Here is a 13231-nt window from a genome sequence, read left to right as displayed (position 1 = left end):
TACATGTTAGAGGGAGTGGGGTATAGTGACACAGTAACAGAGGGATTGAGGGCCTGCTCAGTGAGTTTACATGTTAGAGGGAGTGGGGTATAGTGACACAGTAACAGAGGGATTGAGGGCCTGCTCAGTGAGTTTACATGTTAGATGGAGTGGGGTATAGTGACACAGTAACAGAGGGATTGAGGCCCTGCTCAGTGAGTTTACATGTTAGAGGGAGTGGGGTATAGTGACACAGTAACAGGGGGATTGAGGGCCCTGCTCAATGAGTTTACATTCTAGAGGGAGTGGGGTATAGTGACACAGTAACAGAGGGATTGAGTGCCTGCTCAGTGAGTTTACATGTTAGAGGGAGTGGGGTATAGTGACACAGTAACAGAGGGATTGAGGGCCTGCTCAGTGAGTTTACATGTTAGAGGGAGTGGGGTATAGTGACACAGTAACAGAGGGATTGAGGGCCCTGCTCAGTGAGTTTACATGTTAGAGGGAGTGGGGTATAGTGACACAGTAACAGAGGGATTGAGGGCCCTGCTCAGTGAGTTTACATGTTAGAGGGAGTGGGGTATAGTGACACAGTAACAGAGGGATTGAGGCCCTGCTCAGTGAGTTTACATGTTAGAGGGAGTGGGGTATAGTGACACAGTAACAGGGGGATTGAGGGCCCTGCTCAGTGAGTTTACATGTTAGAGGGAGTGGGGTATAGTGACACAGTAACAGAGGGATTGAGGCCCTGCTCAGTGAGTTTACATGTTAGAGGGAGTGGGGTATAGTGACACAAAAACAGGGGGATTGAGGCCCTGCTCAATGAGTTTACATTCTAGAGGGAGTGGGGTATAGTGACAAAGTAACAGAGGGATTGAGGGCCTGCTCAGTGAGTTTACATGTTAGAGGGAGTGGGGTATAGTGACACAGTAACAGAGGGATTGAGGGCCTGCTCAGTGAGTTTACATGTTAGAGGGAGTGGGGTATAGTGACACAGTAACAGAGGGATTGAGGGCCCTGCTCAGTGAGTTTACATGTTAGAGGGAGTGGGGTATAGTGACACAGTAACAGAGGGATTGAGGGCCCTGCTCAGTGAGTTTACATGTTAGAGGGAGTGGGGTATAGTGACACAGGAACAGAGGGATTGAGGGCCTGCTCAGTGAGCTTACATGTTAGAGGGTGTGGGGTATAGTGACAGTAACAGAGGGATTTAGGTCCTGCTCAGTGAGTTTACATGTTAGAGGGAGTGGGGTATAGTGACACAGTAACAGAGGGATTGAGGGCCTGCTCAGTGAGCTTACATGTTAGAGGGTGTGGGGTATAGTGACACAGTAACAGAGGGATTGAGGGTCTGCTCAGTGAGTTTACATGTTAGAGGGAGTGGGGTATAGTGACAGTAACAGAGGGATTGAGGGCCCTGCTCAGTGAGTTTACATGTTAGAGGGAGTGGGGTATAGTGACACAGTAACAGAGGGATTGAGGTCCTGCTCAGTGAGTTTACATGTTAGAGGGAGTGGGGTATAGTGACACAGTAACAGAGGGATTGAGGGCCCTGCTCAGTGAGTTTACATGTTAGAGGGTGTGGGGTATAGTGACACAGTAACAGAGGGATTGAGGTCCTGCTCAGTGAGCTTACATGTTAGAGGGTGTTGGGTATAGTGACACAGTAACAGAGGGATTGAGGGTCTGCTCAGTGAGTTTACATGTTAGAGGGAGTGGGGTATAGTGACAGTAACAGAGGGATTGAGGGCCCTGCTCAGTGAGTTTACATGTTAGAGGGAGTGGGGTATAGTGACACAGTAACAGAGGGATTGAGGCCCTGCTCAGTGAGTTTGCATGTTAGAGGGAGTGGGGTATAGTGACACAGTAACAGGGGGATTGAGGGCCCTGCTCAGTGAGTTTACATGTTAGAGGGAGTGGGGTATAGTGACACAGTAACAGAGGGATTGAGGCCCTGCTCAGTGAGTTTACATGTTAGAGGGAGTGGGGTATAGTGACACAGTAACAGAGGGATTGAGGGCCCTGCTCAGTGAGTTTACATGTTAGAGGGAGTGGGGTATAGTGACACAGTAACAGAGGGATTGAGGCCCTGCTCAGTGAGTTTACATGTTAGAGGGAGTGGGGTATAGTGACACAGTAACAGAGGGATTGAGGGCCCTGCTCAATGAGCTTACATGTTAGAGGGAGTGGGGTATAGTGACACAGTAACAGAGGGATTGAGGGCCTGCTCAGTGAGTTTACATGTTAGAGGGAGTGGGGTATAGTGACACAGTAACAGAGGGATTGAGGGCCTGCTCAGTGAGTTTACATGTTAGAGGGAGTGGGGTATAGTGACACAGTAACAGAGGGATTGAGGCCCTGCTCAGTGAGTTTACATGTTAGAGGGAGTGGGGTATAGTGACACAGTAACAGAAGGATTGAGGGCCCTGCTCAGTGAGTTTACATGTTAGAGGGAGTGGGGTATAGTGACAGTAACAGAGGGATTGAGGGCCTGCTCAGTGAGCTTACATGCTATAGGGAGTGGGGTATAGTGACACAGTAACAGAGGGATTGAGGGCCTGCTCAGTGAGCTTACATGTTACAGGGAGTGGGGTATAGTGACACAGTAACAGAGGGATTGAGGGCCTGCTCAGTGAGTTTACATGCTAGAGGGAGTGGGGTATAGTGACACAGTAACAGAGGGATTGAGGGCCCTGCTCAGTGAGTTTACATGTTAGAGGGAGTGGGGTATAGTGACAGTAACAGAGGGATTGAGGGCCCTGCTCAGTGAGCTTACATGTTACAGGGAGTGGGGTATAGTGACACAGTAACAGAGGGATTGAGGGCCTGCTCAGTGAGTTTACATGCTAGAGGGAGTGGGGTATAGTGACACAGTAACAGAGGGATTGAGGGCCCTGCTCAGTGAGTTTACATGTTAGAGGGAGTGGGGTATAGTTACACAGTAACAGAGGGATTGAGGGCCTGCTCAGTGAGTTTACATGTTAGAGGAAGTGGGGTATAGTGACACAGTAACAGAGGGATTGAGGGCCCTGCTCAATGAGTTTACATGCTAGAGGGAGTGGGGTATAGTGACACAGTAACAGAGGGATTGAGTGCCCTGCTCAGTGAGTTTACATGTTAGAGGGAGTGGGGTAAATTGATAGTAACAGAGGGATTGAGGGCCCTGCTCAGTGAGTTTACATGTTAGAGGGAGTGGGGTATAGTGACAGTAACAGAGGGATTGAGGGCCCTGCTCAGTGAGTTTACATGTTAGAGGGAGTGGGGTATAGTGACAGTAACAGAGGGATTGAGGGCCTGCTCAGTGAGTTTACATGCTAGAGGGAGGGGGGTATAGTGACACAAAGGGTAAAAGTAGGGGTACGAAGTAGGTTGTTAGAAAAGTATTCACTGAGGGCTTAGTAGGTAATTTTTGACAGTTGCAGGAGAGGAGTCATGGGAGGGGGTGGGATAAAAACCCACTAACAGTTTAATTTATATGCTTTCCTGAAGAAGTGAGTTTTCAAAGGTTTTTTGAAGGAGTGATGAAAGTCTTATGGAGAAGGGAAGGGAGTTCCACAGAAGAGGTGCGGCCTTAGAGAAGTTGTGGAGGTGAGCATCAGAGGTGGAACTACGGACAGAGGATATACGTAGGTCTTCGGAAGAGCGTAGGGGCCTAGACGGGACATACTTGTGTATTAGGAGGATAGGTAGGTTGGAGCAGCATTATGTAGGGACTTGTAAGCAAGCACCCGAATATTCACTTATTCACTTATTGTGAATTCAAACAAATGTTTTAGAGCTGAAACATATTTTCAGGAAGATTTAAATGAAAATGGGATATAGCCGAATGATAGTTGGGTTTCCATTCTTTGTCGCTGCATCCAAATCATCGATAGTAACTGTACAATTCATTACGTGCGCTATGAAGTCCAATGGCTCGTAGTTGGGGTAAGCATCCTTTCATATAGAGCATTTTATATTTATCAAAAGGCATGTTTCCTAACAATTCCTATATACATTTTTTCTGTTATCCTGTTATTTGAGACTGTCTCACCTCTCCAATGTATGGATACGCTTCCTCAGAGTCAATGCCGTTATTGTCCTTGACATACTCAAATGCGTTGGTCATGTATCCTCCTCCACACCCATCATTCTTTTTAACACAGTCCACCAGGTTCTGAGGACTGAGCTCCACTAGTTTTCCTGTTTTTTTCATCAATTGCCCCTCGAGAGACCCTACAGAACTGAAAGCCCAGCACGAACCACAGCTACCCTGCACGGGAGACAGACACAAGCGTTACGTCTACAAAAGATTTATATATTTAAAATTGTAGTTTATGGATAAGATAATCAACGTCCTACTTAGCTATGGGGTTAGCTGCACCAAACCATAAGCACTTTACATTATTAATATTTATTTTCAAATAGTTTTTAGTTTTTGCAACAATATTTTATGGGGAATAAATGGGAAAGGATATGTATGAAAAGGGGAAAAACTGTGTCAAACATATACCCCATCCCTAATCATATATATATATATATTATACATATAAGGGGTCACATAGCATACTAATATGGGTAAGATTGATATTATACAAACAACACCATTAAATCTAATAACCTATTTCCCCAAACTCTTACAAACATCAAAATTAACTTTCATAAGAACATTTATTACAGAAAACCCAATGGCAAACACTCTGGTAAATTACGCATTCATTCAAGAAAAAGGAACAATTGTAAAGATGAACACACACAACCAAACACGAGTTATGTGAAGAGAAATATAATGTCCTAGGAGATAAATATCTATTAGATCGAGGCCAAATGGTAACTAAAAACAAAAACACGTAATTAAATCCTAACTGCATTTTATGGAATTAAGTAAGTAAGTGATGGCCACCTGGTTTCTGATTGGAGTGACGTAGCCTTTCTTTCGATAATCAATAGCTTTAGGAAGTCCATCAAGACCAATGTCTTCATCGATACTGAAGTTGGCCGGCTGTGTCCATGCAGGGACCTTGAGTCCAGTCATTAGTTTCACAAATTCGTCTCTTGTCTGTAGATATAAAACAATGAAACGTTTAATATTCCTTTACAGACTTTCAAAGACCATTACTATCTCACCTTAAAAAAAACATTTTTTTTCTTTTAGACAAACTGAAATGTACAGATATTCACTAAAAAGATTTCTCCTACACGTTTACTATATTTACTATTTACGTTTACCATATTTGGAGCAGGAAGGCTGTGACGGTCCAGGAAATGTTTGTCCTACAATAAGTTTGTTGGGCCTCTCTGCACTATGAACATCACATGAGGTTATTACCCAGAATCCTTTTCTGAAATAGGCCAACATAGGACATAATCTGACAGGTTTCCTTTACGGCAATATTGGAGGTTTGTCAAAATCCAGAATTCGTCTACATTAGGAGGATCTTGAAAGGTTTAACAATCTGATAAGGCATGTCCTTACCCTCTTTACACCAACGGATGTCACATACGTGGTTGGGTAAATGGATGAAGTTTTGGATATATCGGGGTTGTGCCAGAAGATCACATACTCAGCATTTTATTGAACTTTGTTACAATGTGATATTCTTACTTCTCTGATATAGGTATGTGTTACCCACACAATGTGTTTTTTTATTTATTTTTTTATTTGTGTTTTATTAGAGTTTAAATACTCAAAATACAGCATTGCCACAGTATGAAAAAAAAGAAACAATTAGACATCAATAGTAGACAACTTGTAGGAGCTGCATGGATGGCTATATATCAGACATTTGCGTATAGGGACCGTGTGCAACTTGCAGCACAAACAATGTACCTGAACGATTAATGCAGTAACATTATGGAGCAAGGAGGGTCAGGTTTTGTGGGGAGTGCTCCGTGTCCGATTTTTATTGTAGAAACTTTACGGCTACGAGAGGCCCAGAGAACAAGATTGACAGCTATGTGCTATAGCCTAGGAATGTCTCTTTGGAAAAGGTGGCATGTATAAGCCTTTCTTTCGGCCCTTGGGTGCTTTTGGGCTGACGCTTTGTCTGGTTGCCTTCGTCCCTGGTTTCTCCCGTGTCTGCATCCCGCAAATTCAGCTGCCGGAATAATAACTTTTGGTCATTTGTGGAGGACAGGGTAAGAGTCTGGTTTCCCCATGGTACCGCCAGGGATCCATCTGCACCCCACCTGTATCTGACTCCCACGTCCCTCAGTTATTTGGCTATTGGTGCCAGCTGTAGCCGTTCTACAAGTGCTGCGAGCATGAGATTCCCATTGAGGGCCACTGTGCTACCTGCCATTTGCATGGTGCCCAAGTCTCGGGAGCGGGACATGATAGCGAAATGGGTTGCCATATTCTTCGTCATATTTATAGTGTCTCTGGGTGCGTCTCCAGGAGCCGTTGCAGCTTTGCGGATTCTGAACACGGAGAGAATCATGCATGGCTCAGTGCCCCCTCACAATCTGTGGTTTGATAACTGTAACGGCACCCCAGGTATAAAAGGGGTTAAAGCCGTTTAGGGGATGTTCCATTTCCAAAGATGAAGGCAGCTACCGAATCCACCAATCCGCCGAACTGGAAAAACCATACAAATGATTTACACTACAAACAGCCGAACAGAATAAGCATACAAATAAATCCCGCTCCCATAAGTCCCATTCGAACATGCGTTCGAATCCCTGAAGTCTCCAGCCGCAGTGTAGAAGTGGAGGAGACCGCGGTCAGCGGTGTTCGTGCAATTGGGTAGCCGAAAACGGTTCCATAGATTTGGCTGCACACACGACTGACCGCTTTCGAATGAATAAAGATGGCCGCCACCATGTGTTTGTTTGCACGAACGGCGGCCACCCAGCGGTCAGCAATTTACCTACAGCAGCCTCCCGGCCTGGGAGGTAAATTGGTCACACGCTTCCACTTCTGGGTGGTCCACCTATGCAAAACTTGATTCAGTAAGCTCCATTTACTGAACCAAGTGGGAAAAAGCCATGCAGACAGGATTTTAACAGTCTGAGAACACCGTCTTAAAGGGAATTGTCCCAAACAAGTCTGGGGACACTGGGGACACCGTCTTAAAGGGGCATTGTCCCGAAAAGTCTGATTATGTCCCCAGATGGTTCTTAAAGGGTCATACACACCAGGGCCATAGTCATGAGGAAGGAGGCTGGCAATTAGGCTTCTCCATAACCCAGGGAGCAGGGCAATTTGTCATAAGAGAAAATAGTGACAACAGGCGTTTTGTAACACAGGCTTCTCCAGGACCAAGTGGCGAGGTTAGTTTCGCCACAATAACTTACCATATCTCCTAGATAGTTCATGCCCAGATCATTGATTTGAAGCTATTGATAATTCACCATATTTCCTAGATGGTTCATACCTACCTTATTGTTTTGAAGCTATTGATAAATGACCATATCTCCTAGATGGTTCATGCCCAGATCATTGGTTTGATAACTCACCATATCTCCTAGATGGTTCATGCCCAGATCATTGGTTTGGTAACTCACTATATCTCCTAGATGGTTCATGCCCAGATCATTGGTTTGGTAACTCACTATATCTCCTAGATGGCTCATGCCCAGATCATTGGTTTGATAACTCATTATATCTCCTAGATGGTTCATGCCCAGATCATTGGTTTGATAACTCACCATATCTCCTAGATGGTTCATGCCCAGATCATTGGTTTGGTAACTCACTATATCTCCTAGATGGCTCATGCCCAGATCATTGGTTTGATAACTCACCATATCTCCGACCTAGATGGTTCATGCCCAGATCATTGGTTTGAAGCTATTGATAACTCACCATATCTCCTAGATGGTTCATGCCCAGATCATAAGTGTGAAGCCCCTGTTCATACTCCATATTATGGGTTTTGATCAAGTTCAGATTTTTCTCCCAGACGAGACGTCGAAAAACTTCATCTGTCTATGGAAACAGTTGTAATATATTCAGCTGGTCAGGTTATGTTGGCATATACTCTATACTCTAGAGCAGGCATAGGCAACCTTTGGCACTCCAGATGTTTTGGACTACACCTCCCACTGAGCTTTGCCAGCATTATGGGTGTAAGATCATTATGGGGGATGTAGTCCACAACATCTGGAGTGCCGAAGGTTGCCTATCCCTGCTCTAGAGAAACAAAAATATTTTTTAAAAAGTCTAGAAGAAATTAATTTCCAAATGAGGGCAACGTAACGTGGCTCTGGATACTGCAATATATATAACATAAGAACATATATAAGAACCACACCTCACACTGCCACACACCCTGTCACACTCACCACACCTCACACTCCCCACACAACCTGTCACTTTCACCACTCCTCACACTGCCACACACCCTGTCACACTCACTACACCTCACACTGCCACACACCCAGTCACACTCACTACACCTCACACTGCCACACACCCAGTCACACTCACTACACCTCACACTGCCACACACCCTGTCACACTCACTACACCTCACACTGCCACACACCCAGTCACACTCACCACACCTCACACTGCCACACACCATATCACACTCACCACACCTCACACTGCCACACACCCAGTCACACTCACCACACCTCACACTGCCACACACCATATCACACTCACCACACCTCACACTATCACACACACTGTCACACTGTCACACTCAACACACCTCACCCTGCCACACATCCAGTCACACTCACCACACCTTGCCCTGTCACAATCACTCTCCCTCACTCTATCACACTCACCCCAACATTGTCACACTCACCACCCTGCCACACTAACCATGTAATACTGACCACACCCCAACCTCATCACACCCCATCACACTGCCACACACCCTGTCACATTCACCACACCTCACCTTGCCATACAACCTGTCACGCTCCCTGTAACGGAACTCCCCGTACTCCGACCGAGTACATTCCGTTGATGGACGCTTCCTAGCTTGCACCGAGGACAACAAGCACTGCTCCGGACACCACAACCACCGCCGTAGCTTAACTGGAGTCTCGCCGTCTTCCTTCCACCCTGGCTTCTGTCCTCCAGGACCGTGTGGGAAAGACCTCTCCTCCAGGAGAGCGTATCAGGAACAAGCTCTTAAAAGAGCTAAGTGATTAAAGCTCAGGGGAGTATACAAAGTATAGCAATCCCCAGTGTGAATATAGCTGTCCCGTCCAATCACGAGACAAGACTACGTGTTGAGGGTCAAGAAGATCTCTTTTAATCTGCCACAAAGGGCCTTTTTTATGCAGGTCTTACACATACAGTACCGCCCACAGGGTTTTTTAAAACAACCAATAAAACACGTAATATACAGTAAAACGCTCCCATTCATTCCCACAAAATCCTCCCCTCTGCCTGTGATATAATTACTGTACACAATGGGTTAATGTAATTATCACAGACAGGAAAAATATACTTTTTACACATATACTGTAACTTTAAAACTATACATCCAATCTTCATAAAAAGCACATATTATCTTACTCAGCATACTTCAAATATGAACACTTTCAAAAATCATACAAATCCCTCCAGTAGATAAAAAGTTAGTCGGAAGTCCTTTGTGACTGACCGCAAGCACATTTTCCTGCCCAAAACTGTTCCATAGATTTGGGCTGTGCAGTCGGTCAATTTTACGCAAAGTCCCATTCGAATGTACGTTCGAATCATCTCTGCGGCTGAAAACTAAGTGGATGAGGTAAGGGTCAGCAGTGTTCGTGCAATTGGGTAGACGAAAACAGTTCCATAAATTTGGCTGCGGTCGGTCACAAAGGACTTCTGACTAACTTTTTACCTACTGGAGGGATTTGTATGATTTGTATGATTTTTTGACGTGTTCATATTTGAAGTATGCTGAGGAAGAATACACCACTGCAACACACCCTGTCACACTTCCCACACCTCACCCTGCCACACACCCTGTCACACTCACCACACCTCACACTGCCAAACAACCTGTCACACTCACCACACCTCACACTGCCACACACCCTGTCACACTCACCACACCTCACACTGCCACACACCCTGTCACACTCACCACACCTCACACTGCCAAACAACCTGTCACACTCACCACACCTCACACTGCCACACACCCTGTCACACTCACTACACCTTACACTGCCACACACCCTGTCACACTCCCCACACCCCACCCTGCCAAACACCCTGTCACACTCACCACACCTCACACTGCCACACACCCTGTCACACTCACCACACCTCACACTGCCAAACAACCTGTCACACTCACCACACCTCACACTGCCACACACCCTGTCACACTCACCACACCTCACTCTGTGTGTGTTTGTGTGTGTGTGTGTGTCTGTTTGTGAGTACTATGTTGCAGCGGCTGGAAATAGCAGTGATCGGACAGTGTGTGTGTGTTTGTGTGTGTGTTTGAGTTCCATGTCGCTGCAGTTATCAGATCCCTAGGTTATCCCAGAGCAGTTTCCAGTCATTACCTGGCTGTTGTATTGCTTCAGGTAAGTTTTCTTAAAGAGCTCCCACTCATAGTCCAGCGTGCCATTATACCGGTATAATCCAGCATTCACCAACGGTAGAACGAGGGCCAAAATCCAAAACATGTCCCTGAAAGGAAGCAGATAGTAAATGAACCGTTGGAACAAAGTATAATAAGATTAATTATAGCCATTGGCAATGTCACAGGAAACTCTGTTTAAAATGCCTTTTATAAAGAACAGTTACCGTAATAAATATCCGACAACAGAGCGGGCAGCTAGATGGTACAATAACACCACAGCAACCATTCACGCACAACGTAAAGCATTGAGTCACAGCGAGTTGTACAAGGTGTTGCAAATCTTCACCTAGAAAGGTGTGTAGGGCGGCGTTACATCCCACAGCGCCAGGAATCGGACTCCGATCCAGCAACTGGGCTTGAAGATACCAGCAAGGTCTTTCACTGAACCCAGAATTCCCAGCTTTAAATCCAAATGGACAAACTAAATAAAAATATCTGACCTGGAAAACTTCTCCAACTCGGCCACAAATGGCTACTTTGGACAAAGTTCAGAGTTTTAGTTCAGAGTTTAATGAATAGTCCCACAAGAGGGGAACCTGAATGAAGATTTTTTTTTTAACAGAATCGGATAAAGCAGTATTTAGCAAAGAAAGACTGTACATATATGTGTTTGTTAACCCTCGCCCCATTGTGTACGACCATAAAATGAGATAAGGAGTGAAGGATAGGGTGTTTCGCAAAATGTCGATTAAGATCAGTGCTTTTTCTCTTTTCTGGAATTTTTGTACTTCCTCAGGTGTTAGAATACCGAATAAAGCCCTGGAGGAAGGGAGGCTGAATTAAGGCCCAGAAACTTGTCACCAAAAAATGCATTTAACACATTCACTTGTGACTGAGTACAGTTCAGGCTCAATCTATGGTAAGACTCGTTGTGTAGCAGAATAGTGGTAACACATAGACCTGTGTAATACATTCAGACCTGTGTAATACATGTGATAGGTAAGGTCAGATCTAAGGGTAATAGCAATGAGAAGTCTCTTTTCCAAGTTGCCAAGATCTCGGTGTGGGTATCTCATTATTTAACTGCCAGTTTCATCAATTTTCACACACTGTAACTCTTGTGTCAATGATAGGAACAGCATTGAGGTGGATAGTGATCGAGATCCCGGGACAAGATGGGGGAAAGAAATAAAAAAAATACAAAACAGGAAAAAGTTAGCAGAAGACTAATATGGAAAATATAGGACATAAATTGGTAATCAACCATATACCTTCACAAATTTCCAGTAAACAATTATTCCCTGTGCCCCATTACTTATATGATGGATTTCCTGTGCACCATTATCTATAGGATGGATTCAATGTGTCCTATTACCCATAGTATAGGTTACCTGTACCCCATTACCCATAGGATGGATTCCCTGTGCCCCATTACCCATAGGATGAATTCCATGTGCCCCATTACCCATAGGATGGATTCCCTACCCCATTACCCATAGGATGAATTGCATGTGCCCCATTAGCCAAATTATGGATTTCCTGTGCCCCATTAGCCATAGGATGTATTCCCTGTGCCCCATTACCCATAGGATGGATTCCATGTGGCCTGTCAGGGCTTGAGTCCTGCAGGAACTGGTGGGAACGGTGTTCCTGCACTTTTTTTTACAGCAGGAACGCTGTTCCGGCTGTTCCTGCAGGTACTCAGAGGTTGGCAAAAAATGCCACTCCCAAATGCCCCCCGTCATGGGGGGCCCAAGAGGTGGCCTGATGGCCACCTGATGGAACCCCCCCCCCCCCCCCCCCCCCCGCCGGGCGTCTGTCTCCATATCAGACGCGGCAAGGGAGCTGTGTTCTCTCTGCTCCCTCTCGCCGCACGCTGTTTGCTGATGCCGGGAGCCAGAATATGACGTCACAGCTCCCTCACCGTATCTGATAAGGAGACAGGCGCCTGCCTCACTGGACCCCAGGGACAGGTCCATGCCAGCTCTCCAGGTAGGGAGGCTGGGTGGACATTTTTTAATTAAAAAAATAAATAAATTTGTGAGTGTGTGTGTCTGTGTGTGTGAGTGTGTATGTGTGTCTGTGAGTGTGTGTGTCTGTGAGTGTGTGTGTCTGTGAGTGTCTGTGAGTGTATGTGTGTGTGTGTGTCTGTGAGTGTGTGTGTCTGAGTATGTGTGTGTATGTGTATATATATATATATATATATATATATATATATATACATATATATATATATATATATATATATATATACAAGTGTATATATTGTTTTTGGGGGAGGGGGGTAATCTTGGGTAAGTTCCCACACTTTATTCCCCAGGACTTGACCCCTGTGGCCTGTGCCGTCTTCCTCCTACTCTGGGCCCAAGACCAGGGTCCAGCTTCCCGTAGGTATACCTCTCTTGTAATCTAGAGAGCAGGAACAGGAACAGGAACAGCTCTTACAAGAGCGAGTGATTATACTCTGGACAGTATGGTGATTACAGCAATCCCCAGAGTGTAGTTCTCCAATCCCCCAAACCTGAGCCAAGACTTCATGAAGGTACAAGATGATCTGAGAGTTTAATGGTCCAGGTTGCGTTATATACAATTCCTCAGGCCAGAGGCACACCCCCTGGACCTGATGGAACACTGCATTACCAACTGTACAAACCAATAAGAACACTGTAACAATGACCGACATTCCCACATACAGCAAACAATCCCTCCCCTCTGCCTGTAATATAATTAAAGTAGCTAATACAATAACCTAATTATCTACAGGCAGATAACCACACATTTTCCCC

At 45.3% G+C, this 13231-nt stretch overlaps 1 protein-coding gene across 2 annotated transcripts in view; it reads right to left on the bottom strand.

Moving 5' to 3' along the window:
* LOC134583530 (cathepsin K-like) overlaps positions 1-13231 on the bottom strand; it is a 45331-nt gene that overhangs the window by 22587 nt on the left and 9513 nt on the right. The window contains exons 2-5 of one of the 2 annotated variants that reach the window (XM_063440465.1): positions 10426-10552; positions 7766-7888; positions 4862-5017; positions 4013-4231 (exon numbers count right to left, since the gene is read on the bottom strand). In XM_063440465.1, the coding sequence (XP_063296535.1) occupies positions 4013-4231; positions 4862-5017; positions 7766-7888; positions 10426-10548 (621 nt within the window). In that variant the 5' untranslated portion in view covers positions 10549-10552. Of the gene's footprint in view, positions 1-4012; positions 4232-4861; positions 5018-7368; positions 7471-7765; positions 7889-10425; positions 10553-13231 lie in introns of those variants that run through there. The other variant, XM_063440466.1, reaches the window with a different exon arrangement.

This window comes from Pelobates fuscus, chromosome 13, assembly GCF_036172605.1.
Source record: "Pelobates fuscus isolate aPelFus1 chromosome 13, aPelFus1.pri, whole genome shotgun sequence".
Classification (NCBI taxonomy): domain Eukaryota; kingdom Metazoa; phylum Chordata; class Amphibia; order Anura; family Pelobatidae; genus Pelobates; species Pelobates fuscus.
The sequence above is the reverse complement of the archived record's forward strand: the minus strand, read 5'-3'. Positions and strand labels throughout refer to the sequence as shown.